General features: G+C 36.2%; 4 protein-coding genes across 6 annotated transcripts; 2 read left to right on the forward strand and 2 right to left on the reverse strand.

Moving 5' to 3' along the window:
- Positions 1 to 8: 8 nt before the first annotated feature.
- LOC135163479 (transmembrane protein 185A) lies at positions 9 to 4,981 on the forward strand. Its single transcript, XM_064122934.1, has 5 exons — positions 9 to 305; positions 1,202 to 1,547; positions 1,860 to 2,159; positions 2,318 to 2,441; positions 3,027 to 4,981. The coding sequence occupies exons 1-5, from the start codon at positions 268 to 270 to the stop codon at positions 3,236 to 3,238; spliced, it is 1,020 nt and encodes a 339-aa protein (XP_063979004.1). The 5' UTR covers positions 9 to 267; the 3' UTR covers positions 3,239 to 4,981.
- On the reverse strand, positions 4,514 to 11,270 carry LOC135163480 (F-box/LRR-repeat protein 3-like). 3 transcript variants are annotated; one of them, XM_064122935.1, is made up of 6 exons: positions 11,105 to 11,270; positions 9,452 to 9,777; positions 8,020 to 8,228; positions 7,314 to 7,530; positions 6,753 to 6,992; positions 4,514 to 6,176 (listed from the first exon to the last, which is right to left on the reverse strand). In XM_064122935.1, the coding sequence occupies exons 3-6, from the start codon at positions 8,201 to 8,203 to the stop codon at positions 6,005 to 6,007; spliced, it is 813 nt and encodes a 270-aa protein (XP_063979005.1). In that variant the 5' UTR covers positions 8,204 to 8,228; positions 9,452 to 9,777; positions 11,105 to 11,270; the 3' UTR covers positions 4,514 to 6,004. The 3 variants fall into 3 exon arrangements, with proteins under 3 accessions (XP_063979005.1, XP_063979007.1, XP_063979006.1); XM_064122937.1 differs by lacking the exons at positions 9,452 to 9,777; positions 11,105 to 11,270 and adding an exon at positions 8,370 to 8,548; XM_064122936.1 differs by lacking the exons at positions 9,452 to 9,777; positions 11,105 to 11,270 and adding an exon at positions 8,296 to 8,547.
- Positions 11,271 to 11,362: 92 nt separating this feature from the next.
- On the forward strand, positions 11,363 to 18,316 carry LOC135163469 (nicastrin). The gene is made up of 6 exons (XM_064122918.1): positions 11,363 to 11,561; positions 11,675 to 11,773; positions 12,027 to 12,364; positions 13,098 to 13,883; positions 14,536 to 14,728; positions 14,837 to 18,316. The coding sequence occupies exons 1-6, from the start codon at positions 11,507 to 11,509 to the stop codon at positions 15,286 to 15,288; spliced, it is 1,923 nt and encodes a 640-aa protein (XP_063978988.1). The 5' UTR covers positions 11,363 to 11,506; the 3' UTR covers positions 15,289 to 18,316.
- Positions 18,094 to 20,703, reverse strand: LOC135163482 (small ribosomal subunit protein uS3-like). Its single transcript, XM_064122939.1, has 3 exons — positions 20,546 to 20,703; positions 19,334 to 19,653; positions 18,094 to 18,513 (listed from the first exon to the last, which is right to left on the reverse strand). Exons 1-3 carry the CDS (start codon positions 20,576 to 20,578, stop codon positions 18,141 to 18,143), a joined length of 726 nt encoding a protein of 241 aa, XP_063979009.1. The 5' UTR covers positions 20,579 to 20,703; the 3' UTR covers positions 18,094 to 18,140.
- Between the last annotated feature and the right edge of the window lie 112 nt (positions 20,704 to 20,815).

Genomic DNA, 20,815 nt, shown 5'->3' on the forward strand with positions numbered 1-20,815 from the left:
TCCCCCCAGTGCCACAGTTGTGCGATTTTTGGTAGGAGTCAAGGGGGAGATGAACACCAATATAAATATTCTTTATTTTTGTGGGTCAGATGTAACAATATCTCGCTTTTTCGCTCGCTAATTGAGCTGGATCAACAGTCAATCATGACAATATGAGTTGAGTGTGGAGTTATTAATTGAATCGAAGGACAGGCGAATTAATTACGTTTCGAGAGGATTAGCCGAGGTATCGGTGAACCAACCTCTGAGTATCTCTGGAGTAAAATCATGAATCTCCAGACACTTTTCCAAGATTTCAATCCAAGGTAATTTATTGTCCATTGATTTGTGCTTGATTTAGCCTGCAATGATCGTTTTTCATGTTTCAATTGGTGACGATGGTGAAGTCGAGGTTCATATTGGGATTTTAGGTCTGGGGGAATTGTTACAGGTGTAACGTGAGGTCGTACACATGTTGCTGATCAAGTAGATTAATGTGATTTGATTTCTGGTTGACTTAAATTCACGAGTGAAGGGGGCAAATAGGAACAGTCAATTTAACTGATCGTTTTTTTGACAATTTCTGATAATCGAGGGGAACTGGGGATTTTTTCTGCAGATGTTTTTTATAAATTGCATTTTGCTCTACAGAAAAAAAATTGCGTGACTTGTCATGTATTATCCTTCGAGGATTTGAATTTTTTTTATTATTCCATTCTATCATTCATTAGGTAGTAGTATATTCATTCGTTTATGTCTGATTTTATTGGAGATATTGGAGGAGACATTCGCATTTTCGTTCTGGTGGGGCTTCGTCGTAGATGTAAATTATGGAAAGGTCATAAGGACGTTCCAATTCAAGTGCATTCACGTAAATTAATATTTGTTTGATGTCAATTCAGAAGTGAAAAGATCAAATAGGAAGAGTCAATTTTATTAAGGATTTAGCGTCCCCCTGGAGTGAGGTGGGGGGTCTTCGGAGCCTCTTTTGTAAATCGTAGATCCCTGATATTTTTTTATAATTGTTTTTCTGCTCAAACAAAACAGTCAAGTAATCAGATTAAAAACCTTTCGCCGATTCGTAATCACAAATTTCTTTATGAACTAAAAAAACATAAAAATAGAAGGGATCTCTTGAGCAATTTTTTTTCTACTAAATATTCATTACTCATTATTACAAAGTCATTCGCATTTGTAATCAATTTCTGATTTTTTCTTGAAGTAAATTTCTAGTGCACACATGTCTCATGATATTCACTATTCTCTTCGCCCTTCGTCTGGATGGGTACATCGAGTGGAGCTACTGGTCCATATTCAGTCCAATATGGTTCTGGAAGAGCATGGTGATCCTGGGAGCTACCGTGGGAAGCTATGTGTGGCTGAAACATCCGCATGCCAGACTCGAGGGCGATGCTTATGTACATTACAAGGCCATGCTGATTACATTGGCCTTACACCTCATTCTACTCATGTTCGAACTACTGGTGTGCGATAAACTCGAGTCAGAGAGACATCTTTGGATACTTGTGTTCATACCTTTGATTTTTATATCAATCGTCTCCATTGCTGTGAGTAAATTTGGTGATATTCGCCAATTTTGGTCAGATTATTTCAACTTTTCCTTCTGAATATATACATTTTTTAATTGTTTGGATATGTGCCCTTTAAGGCCCTTACATCCCCGCCTTTTCACCCTATGCAATAAATGAGTCCACCAAAATAGTTTTTTAAAGATGATTTTTGAAACATGACAAGTTCTAGTACATTTTTGATAATTTTTTTAAATAAAAAGGAACAACACTTATCATTTATTGTCACGAAGACATCTATCAACGGAATATTGTTGAGAATATTATATTATTCTTTAATTGTTGTCACAGGTCTGCATTTGGGCAGTTAAACATGATCGCTCCTTTGAGCTGGAGCTCTTCTGCGCCGTGAATGTTCTCCAATTCATCTTCCTCGCCCTTAGGCTGGACGGTTTCATAGGCTGGAGCTGGGAGGTGGTTTTTGTACCTCTCTGGGCCCTCCTCTGCCTCTCCCTCGTCGCTGTTCTGTACACCATTGTCTTTGCAGCAGTTCTCCTGAGAGCCCCCCAGGTCAATGCTCGAGTCAGAAGGACTTCTCTCAACTCAGCTCTGGCTTACACATTTCTCGTCGTTCCAATACTAGTATTTCAAGTAAGTACCGTTTGGAGGAATTCTTAGTTATTCATTAATAATTTTTGAGGCAGAATTTATTTATTTAAGCCCAATAGAATTATCTCCCTACGTGGCCTTGTTTTTTTATTTTTTTATAAACTGGAGTAGTGACTAATTTTTTTCTGGTTTTCTTGCAGGTCTTATTAGCGAACAAATTGGATGGAGATACTTCATTCAACTATACCACCGTAGCGGCGCCTCTTCTTCTCTCACATGTGACGCTCATATTGATGTCATTCGGTGCCAAAGGTGGAAATAGATGTAAGGAAAAATCGTAATTAAAAATTGTGATTTTTGGAGATGAAAAATTAGAATTTTCATGAAGAAAACTTAGAAATTCAGTCAAATTAAATTCTTAATCATCAGAGAATATTTGCATTAATTTTTAAAAAATGGACAGATGACCTTTCAAGTAGAAATGACAGTATATTTGAAAATTTCGATTTCTTAACACTAATTTTTTTTTATGAATGATTCGTAAAGGAAATTGAAATTAAATTACAAAATTAAAATAACTTTATATGCATGATGGTACGATCCCTTTATACATTTTTCATGACTTATGTTTAAGGGAACAATATTGTAAAATAACAAGAAATGAATCTTTCGAAATCTTTGGTTGATTCGAGAAGACAATATTCCATTATAAACATATTTACTTCTGACATTGTTATAAAATGTGGAGAGAAATTTTTTTCTTCGATATTTTATGCTTTAAAAATAATCTTCCGACAATTTTTAATCATTTCTAAAAAAACAAGTAAATAACAAATGATTAAAATTACATTATCATCAATCGATGAAACATGAAATAGATTTAATCAACTCAATATTTTTATTTCTCAGGGTGGTTCGGACTGCGAAAGGACTTTTGCCATTTCCTCCTGGGTCTCTGTCCCCTGCTCCAAGAATACGGCAATATCTCTTATCAATCACGGACAGACCGAGATCAGCCTCCATCCGAGCCAATGGTATCCGAAAAAAACGAAAAACACATTAAGAAGATCGATCTAATGAAGCCAGTTGTGCCTATCGTATCCATAGACCTACCAGATTGATATTTTAAATGACTTCTCTCTCCATCTCAGCGATAAAAAATTCTGTCGAGTCGCACAACGCCGTGACAGGCTCTACTCCATAGATTCATCAGTTTGATGATTGATTGGTGATATCTAAAGACAGACTGATTGATGTATTCAATAAAACAGCACGAATCAATAATGACATCGATGCAGGTATCGAGAGGGTCTTGAAGACTCAATACTTATGTTTAATTTGTCTCGTGGTTTTACTGGGGCTCTGCATGAAGTATTTTCATCTTTGCGTACAAATATTCTGCTGAAGATGCCGCTGATGAGGTCATTCGTTCAATTTTGATTGGGAAAATGAGAAAACAAATTTTTAAATGAAGATTGTTGTCAGTTTCAGTGTTTTTACTTGAGTTTATTTGTGAAAATATGAATTGAAGATAAATAATCGAAATTAACGATTTATAATTAATTTATAAATTGTGGAAGTGGCTTCATCAATTTTTTAAGTCATCTATTCAAAATACAATAGAAAAAAATCTTTGTATGTGAATGAGTTGATGAAAGAATATAAAAAAACATTCGATTCCATAATGCAAAATGTGTAAAAAATTCAATCATTCATTATGTACTTAAATTGCAAAATTTTGTTTAATTTTCACCTAAATAAATATTTTTTAAAAAACGTTGGGAATTCCAAGAAATGCAAGTGGAACGTGAAATGAAGCGATTGCTAAAAGTCTATGGCTCCAGTGAAAATTAATCATTCGTAGCAGATAATAATTAACATTGAGTATGCACGGTAATAATGCAATTCGACAAACACTATTAGAAAGGCGAATAATATAGCTGGCACACTATATATATTTTTTATAATTTTTCATCCATCAGAAGACACGAAATACTATAAATATTTAACGTGCATCATTAGGCCTGGTATCAAAACGGCCTATGTGGGGGTACGTGAGAGATTGAAGGCTCCATCAAAGAAAAATATGTAAATCGAGTTTTCTTCTCACTTTCTTACATTAAAAGTCAATGCGTAAGCTCATTAATATAACGAGCAGAATCTCCAATGTTGAGAAGAAAAATCCTGATGACAAAATGTGCAAATAAAAATTTAATTCGATCGATAAATTATTGCGTCATGAGAACGCTGGGAAACTGTTATTTCAAATAACTTTAAAAGTTTTAAACATAACAAAATTAACGTAATATCCTGCCTTTTTTTACTAAAAATTATACCTCGACATTTCTAAAGTGTAACCGAATGAATAGCCCGGGGAGTAATGCAGAATTAAAAAATTAAAAAATACATGTCCATATTTATTGTTAAAAATAGTGTTTCATAATTTTTTTGAGTGAAAAAATTTCATGCAGCAGCCCCACTTCAGGGTAGGCGTCATGATGATGTCCTACCTCATTCAACAAAGAAAAACGTGAAAAACATTGGAATAGGGCACCTGTGACAATTAATTAATAGTTATGTTGATTTAACAAATTCGTTTATCTTCGAATAATTATATTACTGTGGAATCCGCTGTCCTCCATCTCTACTCATTGATTAATTAGGTAATGAGGTCTGATAAATTGGACGTTTGATTGAAGCTTTACTAATATAAAAGAACAGACTAAGCTGGTATTAAATATTGAGTTATCAACGTATTCCAATGTCTGTTAATTAATTTTTCTACTTGTCAATGTTTTTTACACTTCTGAGGCTTCGCATGACATGGAACATTTAAATATAATTTGAGTTATGGTCGTGGACAATCATTTTGTTTTTAATTTATCAATGTACCAGCTAGTACATAAGACTGAGAGTCCTGCGACACTAATCTAGTATTATCAGTAGAATTAACGAGAGATTGGTGTGCTGAGAAAACAAAATTCTAACAAATAGAAATTTCATAATAGATCCACATCGTCCATCCAAGTACAAGTATTGATTTAAACTGAACGAAAATTGCACCGAACGAAATCGATTTCACACAATTCAATTTTGGTTTAGGTCAAACACTTCGGATTTGACACCAATAATTTTTATTTTCATTGAAAGCATTCAAATTTAAATGATATTTGTGTGTTACAATAGAATTTTCCGTTGTGACTATTGGATCGATAAACGATTTCGATCGATCATAGAATTTCTACTTGTTAGATATCATTTTTCTGGGTGCGGAATGCGAAAATGGCGTCAATGATTAGTGGAATTCAATTGTGAGAAGTTCATTGTTCGTTAGACATGGGGTAATGGTAACTGTACAAATATCATTTTGTAAATAATAACATGATTTGTATGTAAATAATTTGATGTACAAACATAATACAGCATCTGGACGCGTTGATTGATGATAAATGTGGGATGGTTTATGACAATTGGTGAGATCTTTTCTTAATCTTAAGGTGTTTTATGGTTGTGAATGTCGGAACTACGGACTACTCGAGGGAAAATAAATAGAAAAACTATCAGGGAGATGATTAATTCGAATTCATCAATTTTGAGGATTTCAATAAATGTCCTGATGATCAATGATCAATGTCCTGATGAGCCAAATAATCCACAGTCTTCCAAATTAAATTATTGATTAATAATATAATTCGGAAGTTGAAGATTCAAATTAATGATTACCACGTTAATTGAACATTCACGAGCGATACAATTAAAAATTTTGTTAAATTTCAAAATTTTCAATGTACCAATTTGGCTGTCCCTCTTTCTAATTTTAAAATTAATTATCCTAACACGAAAAGTTCAATATTTCGTTTGGATGAATGCAATTGTCCATTGCATCCTCACCACGGTGGCACATACTCCGGTGTCCACGATCGTCCCAGGGACGAGGACACATTGGACACAGCATCAGCGATGTCGAAATTCTCATCCTCAATGAGGGACGTTTCCCACACGTACAGAATTTGGAGTCGTTGCTTACAAATCTTTGCGAATTGTACGAGTGCGGAGCAGCTGGAAATGAAAAGAAAAATAGCCTTAACATCCTTATGGTGTGGTCAGAATTTTTTTTAATCACAAAATTCACGGTCTTATTATAAATGTGTTCGTTGAAATGAAAAAAAAAACCGACATAATCTGTGATAGCCTCGAAAAATTGTACTAACAAAAATAATTTTTCAAGTTTCTATTTATGCATAAGCATGAATGGGATGACGGTAATTGCAGTATTTTTCCTACATTGCCGATGGTCGATAATGCAGAGAAGCGGTAAAATTATCAATATCTCATTCAGCTTTATGCATAACTAACCAGTTTGGAAATTCTTATTATTGTTACAATTTTCCTAGGCTATTTAAGGTTTATTACGTGGTTGTCTGATACATCAAAAGAGATATTTACAAAAAATTATTAAAATGCTGATTATTTTCAATCCTTAAGTACCTGAATTTCAAACTCAATTATTTCCTACGAAAGCTTCCCACATTTATACAAACTTTACTAATTTTTCTGTAGAAAAACCCTGTTATCCTATTTATATAATGTCCTATTATCCTCGATGGTACATGCTGAAGATCAATAGTAACTTACGTAACTTCACAATCACCGAGTCCTATCGCAGATAACTCGGGGCATCCTCTCGCTGTCATGAGCAGCTCCTTGTCAATAATTCCTGAACTGCAGGAATTAATGACAAGCTCCACCAATCGGGGACAGCTCTCGCTGACTCTGCGGATGATTCGCGACGAGGGAGATCCCCCCAGGTACAGGTGGGTTACCGGGGGTGCGAGAACTACCTCACAGTCCTCGTCGTCCTCCAGGTAACAAGTTCTTAAACATTTTTTAGTGTAATAACGGATAGAAAATTCGATAGAAAAAAATTCAATCATTTTTTTATAAGCAATAAAAATTGAAAAATCAATTTCAAGTAACCTTAAATATAAAAAACATCAAATATTCATGATCTCTTTTAAATTTTGATTGATTAGATCTTCAACAATTAAAGCAATAAAATAATTTGAACTAGAAAATAATGAATGACCAGTTGTTCTATTTTTAAATCTAAAGTTTCTCGAAGGAAGTGCTAATTTCCTCTATTGAATTTTCTATTCTTATCAACGTCTTCAGGAGTTATTGATTGTTATTGCTTACATAACGAGATTTAAATTGGGTGAGTGGGTTTGTAGAGTGGCCCATGCTGAGTCGCTAATTTTCACGAGGGGCTTCGTATCTGTGTGCGCCTCCACCCGCATCGTCTGAAGAGACACATTTTCCCTCGCTATCACCCGCAGGAGGTCCTCAGTCAGTTGTGAATAGGATAAGGACAGCTCGCGTAGGCAGTAGCCGTCCTTAATTATCCGCGCAAGATCTGGAATTGATTAATTTTTCAGAGCAATACAATTTTTATTTTACATCCAAATGCCAAAATAAAATTAAAAAAAAAAAATTTATTCGACTAAATTGAGATATGGAACCTCTTGAAGATATTTTCACAATTATTTATATTTTCAGTATTTTGAATTCATTTTTTTTTCAGAGTTGAAAAGCTGAAAATGAATTATTTCACTAGCGCAGTGGTAACACAAGATAAGTGACTTTTGACTGCTTGCCAGTTTTTGATGAATATCTCGAAAACAAGGGGCGATGCCAAAATTTTTATTGAAACCTTTTTTGTCGAGTGTTTTGAGTACTACAATAAATGTCATTACAGAGGAATCGTTTTCTCTCTTAGTTTCGGAGATATCACTCAAAAACTCGAGTCAGAGACGTCAACTTATCTCGTTTTACAACTTCGCTACTGATTTCGTCTTTAAGTTCACCTTAACCAATAACAAAATTCATAATTTCTTATCAATACCATCGGCCGAAGTTCTCGAGGAGTCCTCAATTCTCAATCTCTGAAATTTTCTCAAGTCCTTTAGCACCTCAGCCCGCCAACAGTGAGACTCTACAGAATTATCCTCGATGACTAATGACTCGAAGTCGAGTTTGTCTGGGGGCAGAGTCGAGAATGTTTCGGAAATTTTTTCGTACTCCAGCATTGTGGAGAGTTGGATCACTGAGAATCTGTAAACGAAGAGCCCATTAGAGGCGATTATCGCTTAATTGATGAGTCAAATAAAATGCACTCGACCCTGGAGAACTGATAGCAGTCAACCGAACTCGTGCGATCTCCACAATTTACTGAACGCAGCAGTCGTTTCTTACCTGGAAACTTGGGTTTGTCAGTGGTGACTTGGGTGTTAGTTGATTTTTGAGCAATCATCCGTGGGGTTCTGAGGGGAGAAAGGATTTGAAAGGATACGAGGGGGTTTGCTGCATCGGTGGTGGCCGATGTGACGCGTGATACGAAGTAAAAGGAAATTTTCCCGCTGGGAATTCATGGACCGACTGCGGAGAGACTAGTAGGCCGTTCACGTGAACGTCCCTGACACAGTTGCATTCACGTGTGCAATATTCGATCATACGCTCGCGAACTGAGAAATCGAGAGGTGAAAATCGAGAAATTAATGGGGATATTATTAGAGACAGAGTTTGTGAAAAAATGAATTTTTTAATTCCAGCAATTTGTCTTCGTTATTTTTCTGTTGTCAACGAATGTGAATTTCTGTTCCAATGATTCTTTTAACATTTATTCAGCTGAAAGTTTTTATTATTCGAGAGATAAAAATTACGAGAACCAGTGATGTAAAAAGTCTAGGGATTTTGCTTGCGATTTTCATTGAACGTTTATTAATAATTTTAGCTTTTTGCGTACGTTTTCTATTTGAACGTTTGAACCCAAGTTTCCTGAATTACTTTTTACACGTCTAAAGTACGATAGTAGTTGCCCCTAACACCCGACGAATAGACAACTTGAATGAGTTCGTTAAACAATTTGATTACATGTCTATAGAACTCAATAATTCTTTCATTAAAAATTTAAACGAATTCAATATTTATATTTTTTCTAGGATTTTCCTGATTCAAATTCTTCTTCGATTTGTTAATTGAACAAGCACAGATATCAAGTAAAATCCAAATAAAATATAATTTTCAAATACTCAAACTGGGGTCAATGAAGTTCTATCGAAAATTTCGAGACAGAAATTAATACAGGAAAATGCAGCGCTAAAAAATATGTGAGAACATATACATGACACATATATTCAGCATATATCTAACACATCAATCAATTATATTTGATGCAAAAAAATTTCACGTGTCACATATAATTATTAACACCTGTATTAAATATTTTCCGTGAGTATCACCCTCGAAAAAACAAAACTTTGAGGTGCAAAAATTACCTTAAAAAATGCTGATTGTTGACCCATAATCCTCCACTTCTAACTCAATAAACGAGCGATGTCATGACCGATGAACTTCACGGCGCGATTCGCGATAGAAAAATATGTGAGCGCTCTTGCGCTCGTTGCATTGCGTCAGGTTCTCTAGGCCGTGCACGTGTACCGCCACTCACGCGGCGCACGCGATCGTTCGACGCACGTGACAACTCTTTCTAACGAAATGTGCGCATTAGGCGCACCTACGTGAAAAACCTGTTTAACATGGATATTGTTGGTTCAGTGATCATTGCTAAAACCATTAGCGATAGAGAATTCAGCTCAAACCTCTGAAAATAGAAAACAGATATTTCATTCAATTTGCAGTTATTTAATTTGAAATTTATAACGTCGACATGCAATTTATTAATTTAATTCATTTTAATTATTTAATTTAATTTAATTAATTTTTCCGGGCCGACTACTTTACGTTCGCTCTGTAAACAATAAAATGATTGTTAAGAACATGTTTATTCCTTTCGATAATTATTTTACGACTTGAGAAAGATATTGCACAAGTTTAATTGCAAATTTAACAGAAGGAAAACCGAAATTTATCGATATTACCGCACCCTGAGTATTTTGTAGAAAAATTATTTTGTTATTGGGAACAAACACGTGATGTGATAATGGATATACCAAATGTGACCGGGGAGATTGTAAACAGCTGTTTAACCGACGACGTATAACCCGGCTTAATTTAATCTAAATACCCAAGCTTGATCGAACTAAATACCTAGCCTCGGCCCAATCTACATTGCCAGGCTTGGAACAATTTTATTTACCAGTTGATCCAAGCTAAATTCCTAGGCTTGGATTGACCCTCGGTGCGAGCTTGACCAGCGTTTCATGCCATTGTTGGTCCAGGCTTGGATCCAAGCCTCGGACAGGCCTGTCTTATCCTGGTCCAAGCCTTGACCAGGCCTGGGCCAGTTGTTAATCCCCACCTGGGAGAGCGAGGGGCAGGAGCCCATGTAAAACAAAGAAAACATTTGTAACATCAGAGAAATAAATTAAATTTCAATTGAATATTTTCTTATTGTGGTATCATAATATGAACAATACAATAAACAATTCTATTATACAATTCTCTACTGAGTTGTACAATCAGCCAAATAAATTCATAAAAAACTTGAAGATAACTGCCACTGAAAAGCAAAATTTTGGTCGATGCTTTGATCTGCAGCAAACTTCACATATTTAATGAATTTATGTGATTGATTGGACAGTTCATTTACTTCCAGGCCCTCGAGGTGTTTATGTGGTTAGAAATATTGATAGAAAAATGGGAGTGATATTTGTATTTCGCCCCTCGAATGTAAACATATATTACATTGAAAAATAAGGAAAAGGGTTACACATGAAGTTGGCCAATGGCCTATGTGGATAACTTAATTTATGTGCTTCTGCTTTGATGAATAAGACGAGATTCAATGGGCTCTCTGTACCCCATAGTCGAATTTCCCACCTCGAATATGGCTCATATCATATGGCGATTACATTGATTAACGAGGAAAACGTCTCATGCATGAATTTAGTCGATGGCATATGTGATGACTTAATTTATCAGCTTGAGCTTTCTTATAAAATATAGAGATTCTTTTATTGTTGGCTCACCTATTATCCTCTCAAAGAAGCTTCAGATGATTCTTCCTCCTCCCTGAACCATTCCCTTAATTAATTCATTATATCTTCTCTTTAATTACTCCTTCGAAGAACCACAAACTTCGCCTAAATAAACTTCAGTTTACTGCTTCCTTCACCTCGACTTCCCGCGAAAAATTCCGAAGCCGGACATGTCGATGCATGCACTAATCGACTATCTAGTTCCAACTATCGAAGACAGGGAAGGATCGATTCCAGTGTGTATCGATACCGAATGAAGCAACTCTACTTGTCATAATAACGAGAAGAGATCGAATCTTATCTCACAGTAGTTCACATTTTACTGAATTTGTGTTAAATTACAATGTAATTAGTTGTCGTCCTTTCCTTCAACAAACACGACAGAAATAAAAAATGGCGCGGATTTTGTGGTGCAGTTTCATCGTTTTTATGACTGTGATGGACATAGGTAACCTTAAATTTGCAAATCTTCTTCTTTGCACTGTATTGAAGTGGAATGAAGTCAATGGGTAAAGGCGTGTAATGGTGGCAATTGATTCATGAGAATTTTCTCAATTTCAGCGTCAACAAAGAGAATCAAAGACATGATTTACATGTCCGTTGATGGAGTCTCAGCATGTTTTCGGAAACATAATGGAACCCATCAGTTTGGGTGCTCCTGTGAGTATTCATTCCTAGACTAGAACATTATTTTTGCCAATGGCATCTTAAATTCAACAAAACACCTGCATTTTGTCGAGTATTTCTCGTCATATTGTCTGTTGTGATCTCGAGAATGTCTCATCAAGCAGCTTTCCATGATTGAAATTCATCCGCAAAAAGCTTTCTTGAAAACTTGTATCTCGGAACTATTCATTTTTCATTATCGACAATTTCACTTGATGTTGAACTTGTTGTTGTTGTTGATCATCAGCACAGAGAGGAGGAAGTGTTGGGGTAATTCAGATGGTGGAGAGCCTCGAGGACGTGCAGTGGCTGGAGACGAATGCCACAGCAGGCCCCTACACAGCAGTGATGCCCTTCTCGATGTTTACCAAAGAGGTCCTCCATCGTCTTCGAGAAACAAATAACATTAATGGAATTTTGTTAGCGAAAAATAGTAGTCATCCACTTCCGTCCAGTTATTCACCCGACGACACATGTCCCAATAGATATTCTGGATCAAAAGCCTGTGATGATAAGAAACCTTGGAATCCGTGGGGAAGTAATTTGCTTCTTGAAGACTGGCCCTTCCCCATGTTCTACGTTCAGGTAACTTCTTGGCTTAAAATTATTTCTGTTTGATAGATTTTGTAGAAGGACCTGATGAAGTCCGAAGATATTAGTTCGAGGTTGTGGTGACTTTTTTTGAAAACTCCCAGAGCTTTACAATATTATTTTACACAAAAAGGCTTAAATGGTTTTTTTAATAAATAAATTATCGCCTTTTCCTACAACTCTCATTTGGTACATTGATTTGTTTAAGTTCGTTCCACTCTGTTTTGTTTATCTTATGGAAAAAAATGAAAGGAAACAATTTGAAAAATTTCTGTCGATTTTTTATACAAAATATCTCAGCAAAATAATACAAAATCGATGGAAGCAACTATTGATTATCTCTACAGTTGTATAGTCTTTTCATTATATATATAATAATTATGAAAAATATATATATAAATAAAATTTCCAATTTATACTTGTAAATAATAAATACTTATCTGCAATCGTTGTCCCTGAAAAGTAAAATTTTATGCTGATTATTCTCAACAGTGAAATTCAATAGTGAGGCTCTTCAAGCAAGTTCTCTATTGATTTTCTCCACTTTGTTCTCCTCTATTTTGTTTATTTAATGAAAAAAATCAAAGAAAATTTAGAAAATCTGATAAAATCATGAAGAGTGATGATGCAGCAAAAATCATTTTATCTCTAATCCAGACTGAATATAATTTATCTCGAACTTTATATTCACTAACTTCTAATTACAATTTATTTCATCCCCACACAGAACGACACACTGCTCCAGGAGATTCGTGCCTGCTACATGAAGCACAACGCCCACGACCGCGACTCCCAGCGCGAGCGTTCCCTCTGCGCCCTTGAGATGCAGGCGTTCATGTCAGCAGCAGTGGACTCCGAGACGTGCATCCGGAGAAATCACCTGATCCTGTACATGAATCCAACGCGTTTCTGTGACCCCTTAGGTGACAGGAATATCCACTGGCCCCTGGCGCCTCTGACAAACACCACCGAGTCCATGACCCTCGTGATAGCTCGCCTGGACACCAATTCAATGTTCTACACAATCTCCCCAGGTGCCAATAGTGTAATCACAGGTTTGGTGACCTTCATGGCGGCCGCCTATTACCTGAATTCCCTCAACGCCACAGTCAGTACCAAGAACGTCCTCTTCTCCCTTCTCAATGGAGAGTCATTCGACTACATCGGCTCCAGTCGCTTCGTCTATGACCTGAAGAAGGGCAACTTCAACGCCCTGGGCGGCAGAAATCTCCCCCTGAGCAAGATAACAACTGTCATCGAACTGAATCAACTGGTAGACGACAACATTTTTATCCACACCAACAACGACTCCCCCAACACCTTGATCTCGTCCTTAAAGGAAGCCCTGGGAGGTACTGCCCTCCCCGGAAGTGTTCCGCCTACGTCGGTACAGAGCTTCCTGGGGGCTAATCCGAGTCTACAAACTGCTGTGGTGGCGTCCTATGGCGAGCAGTTCCGGAATCCGTATTACCAGAGTGTTCTTGATGATGCTGAAACCCTTGGGCTCGATAAGGTGATCATTCTTGATGTTTATTTGATAATAGGGAAGCGTGGGGCGAAATGGAACGGTTGAGGAAAATGAATATACTGCGAAATTGACGTTTTTTCTTTATTTTCATCAACTTCGAGATTAGATATGGGAGTTTCTATATCGAAATTGTAAATGGGGAAAAGTCATTTTTGACTGTTGACCAGTTTTTGATGAATATCTTGGAGTCTAAGGAAATAGAAGAATTTTTATTATTACTGTTTTTATGGAATGAATGGAGAACTACAAGAAATGTAATGACAATAATTTCGCTACCATAACTCATCTTATCTCGATTTACAGTTTTGCTACGACCTTTTGCTACAAGTTCTTAAAAAATATCTAATCACAAATATCATATTTTCAAGACTGAGTTTATATTAGTAATGAAGAAACTTTATACAAAAAAATTCTCTACTTTTATTTTTCAAAATATTTGATTGATTTTAAAAGGCAAATCTTGAATCACTTCGTTATTTAAAATTATCTCATGAGCTATAAAAAAATATCAAAATTCCGATTTTTTTATTAGATTTCATTTGTTTACTAGATTTATCTTATTTGAGACAGAAATCTTATCCGAGTTGATAATTTACGTTATAATTGTTTGAAGTAATGAGATGTTTTATTTGAATAGGGAACACGCGAGACTCTCAACAAGACTCTGACGAGGATAGCTGTGAAACTGGGGGATGTGTTGTATGAGCACGTCACTGGCAGTAAATCACCAGGGGGAAATGACACCTTCATCGAAGAATTGATCACGCAAATGCTGTCGTGTTACCTCACTAATCCTATGTGCAACCTTTTCCAGGCGGCATCTCTACCAGGTTTGTCTTTTTTTATTCGTAAATAATTCTTCCATCACATCTATAGTGTTCCTCTTCCTTTAAACGAAGGAAAATTAATTAAAAAAATTTTCTTGTCAATCTCCGCAGGTGCTGTGCTAGAAAGTAATCCCCTTCCCCTGTACGTGAGTGTCATCAACAATCCCAATGAAGCAACAAGTCTGACAGGACAGTTGTTAGTACTATTGACAGGGAAACAGTTGAACATGACAGTACAGGAATGCCTCAATCACAGACTATGCTGGATGGGAGGCTACTCCTTCAACGGTGTTTGTGTCAACTCAACTGTCAATTACACATCTGCTGTCAGTCCAGCCTTCATAATTCCTGGTTATTCGATGAAGTCTGGAGTTTACCCCACGTGGACTGAGTCGGTCTGGCAAGCACTCACTGTTCGCATGTTTCTGAAACCCTCAGATACTGTTGAGAGGCTGACTATCAGTCTGGGGAGCATCGTTGCTGGATTGTCCTTCATCGTCGTCTGGTTCATTACCTCCAGGGCACATTTGCTCTTCGAGAGCAACAGGAGACCTGCCTGCTAGGACAACGCCGCGGACCACATATCAATGAGGAGGCTTGGGGAGAGGGACTCTGGACAGGTTCTTGTCACTAGCCTGTGAACATTTGTTTTTTCATTTGAGGAGGAGTTTTGTGTGTGGTGCGCACTCGGACGTTATTTATTTTAAGTCAGTTTAAGTACAATGGGAGAAAATAAAAATGAGAAATAGTAATTGTAGGATTTATTCGAATCGTTCATTGATTTGATAGTTGGGACGGTAAATGCTAGTGGGCGAATACCAATACCGATTTGAACTGAACCAAAATTCGATTGTATCAATCGATCAAATCGATTTTGTTATAATACAGTATAATTTATTTCTATAGCGAAATAGGAAATCGCGATAAGATTTAGCTACGTATCTGAGGGAGATTGCGGAATTTTCGTAATTACGTTTGTTGCTCCGGCAGACGTAGTTTGAGTCACAAATAAGGCGATGATTAAAATTTTGCTATCTTTGTTAGATCCCAAGATATTCATAAAAAACTCATCAACCGTAAAAATTGGCACATTCCAATTAATCACTTCGGAACTCATTTATTCTAATGAATGCAGAAAATATCTCTTTTTGTGATAGAAGCTATTTTGTACTATTCAATTTTGGTTTAGTTCAACCGCTTCAAATTTGACGTCCATAATTTTGTTTTCACGATCATCATTAGTAAATAATCAGTTCAAATAATGAAGAATTGTGTTGGTTGTTTACAAGAAACGAGCATTTTCTTTTGCCGCTATTCAATCGATGAATTCCTGTTTCTTTTAATTTTTCATTCTCGGTGTACGTAAATTAACAGCAATAAACAGGCTTTTTCGGTGCACTGGGAGAAATGAATTGAAATTAGGCACGATTAAATTTTGTCGAAAAATTTTGTCAATGAAATTATATTTGATTTCTGTTGAAAATTGTATTTTTAATTACTAATCGATTTTAATGAAGAATTTTGTACTTTTAGTGCGCGATTTAAAAATATCCCGCAGAAATTATTCCACAAAAAAAAATTCTTTCTTTGTACTCAATTTTTTTTGTAGAAATTCTGTGATTTCAATTTTCTGTTGTATGACTCCATCCTCTATTTTCAATTCCAATATTTTTAGGAGAATAGTTGCCATTGGTATAATTCCAAATTTTTTACAGCGAAAAATTGTGAGAATGTCAAAATGCAATAATTTTGAGATTTTAATTATCAAACTTGTCAATTGAGTTTCGAGAAAAATGTGGAAAAGATAATTAAAAGAAATGTCGCCGTTTTTGGTATAAAATTGATTTTTCAAATTACTCTTTTAAATAAAAACTCGACAGTCATAACTTATTTGTAAGGATGTTCAATAAAGAGAAGGCTCTCTAATTTTTTATGATTCTTTAAATGACAGAATAATCATTCTGAAGCTGGTAATCTTATGATTTTCAAATCATTTGAGCCAAAAAAAGTGTATATCTTGAAATTTGTCCGATTAAAAAAATTTTGAGTGTAAAATACTCTGAATTCATACCATTTAAAAAAGCCCAAAAATAAACTTTGTCACGAATTCCTTAATTTGCATAATCTCAATCCTTTTTTATCCTTACGTTACCATAATCGATCAGTGAAAATCCAAAATGAGTTTGTTTGACGTGATATTTTTCACTAGTAGCCGGAGATCATAGGGGAGATGTGCAGGACCTAATGACGAGAGATCAACCATTAAATTTTTTAGCAGTAGCGCCGGAACTAATTTTGCAGCCGAAATGTGCGGTACGGCAGGGCACGTGCGCCCTGGCGTACCGAACATTTCAGCTGCAAAATCGAAGCAGAGAGAACAACAGTGTCATTAATAATCCTGCGAAATAGTCAGGACAGGAGAGAAGGACAAAACGGAACGTTTTTAATTATTATGTCATCATAAATATTAATAACATGATTATTTTGCTCCATTTATTAATTTTACATTCTTCAGTTATGATTCTTTGAGATATAAAAATCAGCGATTTAATAGTTACGTAACTGCATTTCTATAGTTAATCAATTAGTAGGGTTCCTAAACATCGAGGCATTTCAATGTCCCAAAGGATAAATAGAGAAAAATATTTTCCAGGTATCGACCATTGAAGGCAAACAGGGACGACCCTCGAAAGATAATAACGGATTTCATTCAGACCCAGGATTAAGGAGAGTAATCCAGATGAGATGGAAGTGATCAGGAGAAATAAGCAGGAGAGCCAGGAGGAGCCTAGTGAAAGTAAACCCCAGGAATTTAGCAAACTCGAAGCACCAGTACTCGTGGCTGAGAAGCCCTGGCCGACGAAAAACAAGGAGACGAGGCACTCCAGAGAGCCATCGTTCGAATCAACCGAGAATCAGGACAGATCAAATGTCGACGATTCCCTTCTCAAGAAGCCTCATCTCCCACCACCAGAGAATTGCCACTGGCAAGCGGAGACCCGCTGCAGGGAATGTCCAATTACTCCGGAACGTCCTGGTGGACGTTTAAAGCTCACACTGCGCATGAAACGTTCACCAATTCTGGACGATGTCGTTGAGTCTGGTACGAGTCTGAGTGAAGACAGTTACGAGCCTGAGTACGAGGTTCTCAGGGTCGAGGGAGTCGAGAGCTCCAGACGAAAGAAAAAACACAAAACTCGCGATCGGGAGAGACGCCATAAAAAAAGAGAAATTCATGTCATATGCCAAATCATCGTCAAATTTCAAATAATAAATTTCTTTTCCTTCCAATAAAGACCTTTTTGGTAGTCCAATGAAAAAAATCAAAATGAAGGGATGGGCATAACAAATAACGAAGAACGTTTAGATCAAGTTTTCATGTTTTTATTGTAAAGATTAGACTTAGACTGTAGACTTAGAGAGGAATCGGTGCTGCCTGTGTAGCGTCCTTGGCGGGCTTGACATCCGAGGATGGCTGCTGAGGAATGACTTCCTCTTTAGGCTCAGCAACGTTGACGTTGTCTGGAAGGGGCTTCTTGGGTCCCATCTTGCCACTTGGATCCCACGGCAGCATAATCTTGACCTTGATCCCCAGAACACCCTGTCTGAGGAGAACGTGACGTGTCGCTGTGTCAACGTAATCAGCGGTCGGTTCTCCCGAGTGTATCATGAGGCCATCTACGAACTTCATGCTCTTTGCTCTCTGGCCACGGAGTTTTCCACTGACTACGACTTCGCAGCCCTTGGCTCCTGATTCCATGATGAATCGGAGTACTCCATAGCAGGCCCTGAGGATCAATAAATCCATTATTATCGATTCAAAAAATTGAAATGAAAAAGATCAGACATTTTTTTACATAATGAATTGTAAATAAAAATTCATTGAAAAGGTTCGCATTGTGACGTCGAAACGAACATTCCATAGAACATGTTTAACTGAACAAAAAAAGGTAATTTAATTAAATGAATGATAAAAGATCTTATCATTTCATTTAATTAAGGATATTGGGAGGACATATTCTTGAAGTTAATCGGTTTAGTTGACTGGGAATTTTTCGAGATATTTTTGTAATTAAATGAATAAATAAATGGATAAAATCGGTGAGAAGCATTGGCTTTCATCATTAACGCGGATGGTTTCACGAATATGTATGAGTCTAATGAGTTCGAAAAAAATATTGAATAATTTCTTCCTTATTTCTCTCCAAATCTCTAGGTATCTAGGTGATTAGATAAAGAACCGGGAGAAGAATTCTTGAGAAAGAAGAATTTCCCGGAAATTATATGTAATCCAATTAAAATGAACGCCGAGAATTTTTTTCATAATTTGGGTTTTTTTCGGAATTTATTACAAACGTTTTCTTTTATGGACAGTTTGATTTTTGAATTCAATGATTCTTTCAAATGCCAAATAGTCCATGACCCGAAAAAATCACTAAAAAAACAAAATTTTTAAATAATTTCTCTTGAAAAAAAAAAAAGATTTTTTAGTCAAGGAAAAGAAAAATCAATGAGAATTCTATTTTTCTTCGTAGGGCATTTTTATAAATTTGATTTTTTCGGGGGCATTTACTTTTCTTGTTAGATTATTATAAAATAAATGTTTACCTCCTGACAGCCAAACCACCAATGAGCTTGTATCTGAGGGACTCTGCCTGGGCAATAGCGCAGAGGCCACGCGTTGCAACCTTCTCAGCGTACAACTCAACGCTCTGATCCTTGAAGTTGAAACGCTTCTGAACGACAGATGTCAATTCGCGAATTCTACGTCCTTTCTCACCGAGCACACTCTGCGTGTGAGTGGCCAGGAGAATGATTTCGGTACGTGTTGGGGTGACACGCACCTCAACACCAGAGTAACCATCCTCAGCGAGTTCACGAGTCAGGAACTCGTTGAGCTCGGCCTTGAAGACACCGTCTCCTACGAACTGAAATTTATTTTCATTAATTATCCGACTTCAAGGGATCGACTGCCTGAAGAGTTTTGTTTTGTGAGGTTATCCTAGTAACATTCAATAATTTTTAATCTTCAAATTTCATTATTAAATTCCTTGGAAAAATGTGGAGTGTTTAGTTAGATTAAGATGCAGTGAATTATTATTTTTTAATAGTATTTCATTTGATAATTTTTTATTTATAAAGGAATGTACTATTTTAGGCTTTCGGGAAAGTCATTTTGTAATGAATGGGATATATTTCTGGGAGAACTCTAGATCTAAATTCTACACAACTTTACCGTTTCATTTCATTGAGAGATATTTATGAGAAAAAAGTACTGTTCTTTGAATCGTCACCGAAAAACCGTTTGACATTCTATGCAACAGGTAACTAACTCACTACTTCATTCCGTAAATAAAGTAACAGATTTTAGAATGCATTTCCATCCATAAAGAATAGGATTCTTCTAACAGATGAAATTATTTCCTGCTAATTCCCCAATTAAAATGAATTGTTCAAATCGTTTGCAAAATTCGTTGCATTAACATAACCTCGAATTTGAAACACTCAACCAAAACAAATCACTGATTCCAACACTGGTGACCGCTTAAAAAATGTGATAATAAAGTGAGACACCAGAAACTTTAATTTTTGCACAAAATTTACAACTTAACGATGAGTTATGTGGTTTACGATATTCGAAGGTATTTTAGAGTACGTTTAGGGAGAACTTGACAGCTGCCGGAAATCCACGTCATCCTAAGTAGAACTTGCCGATAAACTCGGGTTTTTCCGAAAATACTGCGAATAAATGTCCCCGGATGATTTTCCGCACAATATTTTTGCAAAAGGTTAAGTGATATTCTCATAAAATTGACAAACCTTTCGCTTTTTTGAGATTGATCGTGCAGCCATGTTTGCTTGAGACGGCAAAAAGATGGAACCAGGGATAGTTCTAGATATCCAGAAAAGGGGGAGCTATAGAAATCCGGCGGAAAGACAAATTCCTGATTCATCGATACTGTTTAAAAAAAAATAACAATTGAAAATTTTTCTAGGAAGAAAAAAAATATATTCTTAGAAAGACTAAAATTTAATAATAAGTAAATATTAACAAAGACTAAAAAATGTCTCACTCCATTATTAAAGAAC

Source organism: Diachasmimorpha longicaudata, chromosome 6, assembly GCF_034640455.1.
Source record: "Diachasmimorpha longicaudata isolate KC_UGA_2023 chromosome 6, iyDiaLong2, whole genome shotgun sequence".
Lineage (NCBI taxonomy): Eukaryota > Metazoa > Arthropoda > Insecta > Hymenoptera > Braconidae > Diachasmimorpha > Diachasmimorpha longicaudata.

What these genes read in the sequence shown, in the direction of transcription:
- LOC135163480 (XM_064122935.1), bottom strand. Translation starts at nt 8,203, where the DNA reads ATGCTGGAGTACGAAAAAATTTCCGAAACATTCTCGACTCTGCCCCCA. An exon ending in CCCAATTTAAATCTCGTTAT is followed by an intron (nt 6,993 to 7,313) that starts GTAAGCAATAAC and finishes AAAATGTTTAAG; the next exon opens with AACTTGTTACCTGGAGGACG. An exon ending in CTCGGTGATTGTGAAGTTAC is followed by an intron (nt 6,177 to 6,752) that starts GTAAGTTACTAT and finishes TTTCATTTCCAG; the next exon opens with CTGCTCCGCACTCGTACAAT.
- LOC135163469 (XM_064122918.1), top strand. Translation starts at nt 11,507, where the DNA reads ATGGCGCGGATTTTGTGGTGCAGTTTCATCGTTTTTATGACTGTGATG. An exon ending in TCCCCATGTTCTACGTTCAG is followed by an intron (nt 12,365 to 13,097) that starts GTAACTTCTTGG and finishes ATCCCCACACAG; the next exon opens with AACGACACACTGCTCCAGGA. An exon ending in AAACCCTTGGGCTCGATAAG is followed by an intron (nt 13,884 to 14,535) that starts GTGATCATTCTT and finishes TTATTTGAATAG; the next exon opens with GGAACACGCGAGACTCTCAA.
- LOC135163479 (XM_064122934.1), top strand. Translation starts at nt 268, where the DNA reads ATGAATCTCCAGACACTTTTCCAAGATTTCAATCCAAG. An exon ending in TATCAATCGTCTCCATTGCT is followed by an intron (nt 1,548 to 1,859) that starts GTGAGTAAATTT and finishes TTGTTGTCACAG; the next exon opens with GTCTGCATTTGGGCAGTTAA. An exon ending in TTCCAATACTAGTATTTCAA is followed by an intron (nt 2,160 to 2,317) that starts GTAAGTACCGTT and finishes GTTTTCTTGCAG; the next exon opens with GTCTTATTAGCGAACAAATT.
- LOC135163482 (XM_064122939.1), bottom strand. Translation starts at nt 20,578, where the DNA reads ATGGCTGCACGATCAATCTCAAAAAAGCGAAAG. An exon ending in CAATCTCAAAAAAGCGAAAG is followed by an intron (nt 19,654 to 20,545) that starts GTTTGTCAATTT and finishes AATAAATTTCAG; the next exon opens with TTCGTAGGAGACGGTGTCTT. An exon ending in GGTGGTTTGGCTGTCAGGAG is followed by an intron (nt 18,514 to 19,333) that starts GTAAACATTTAT and finishes ATTGATCCTCAG; the next exon opens with GGCCTGCTATGGAGTACTCC.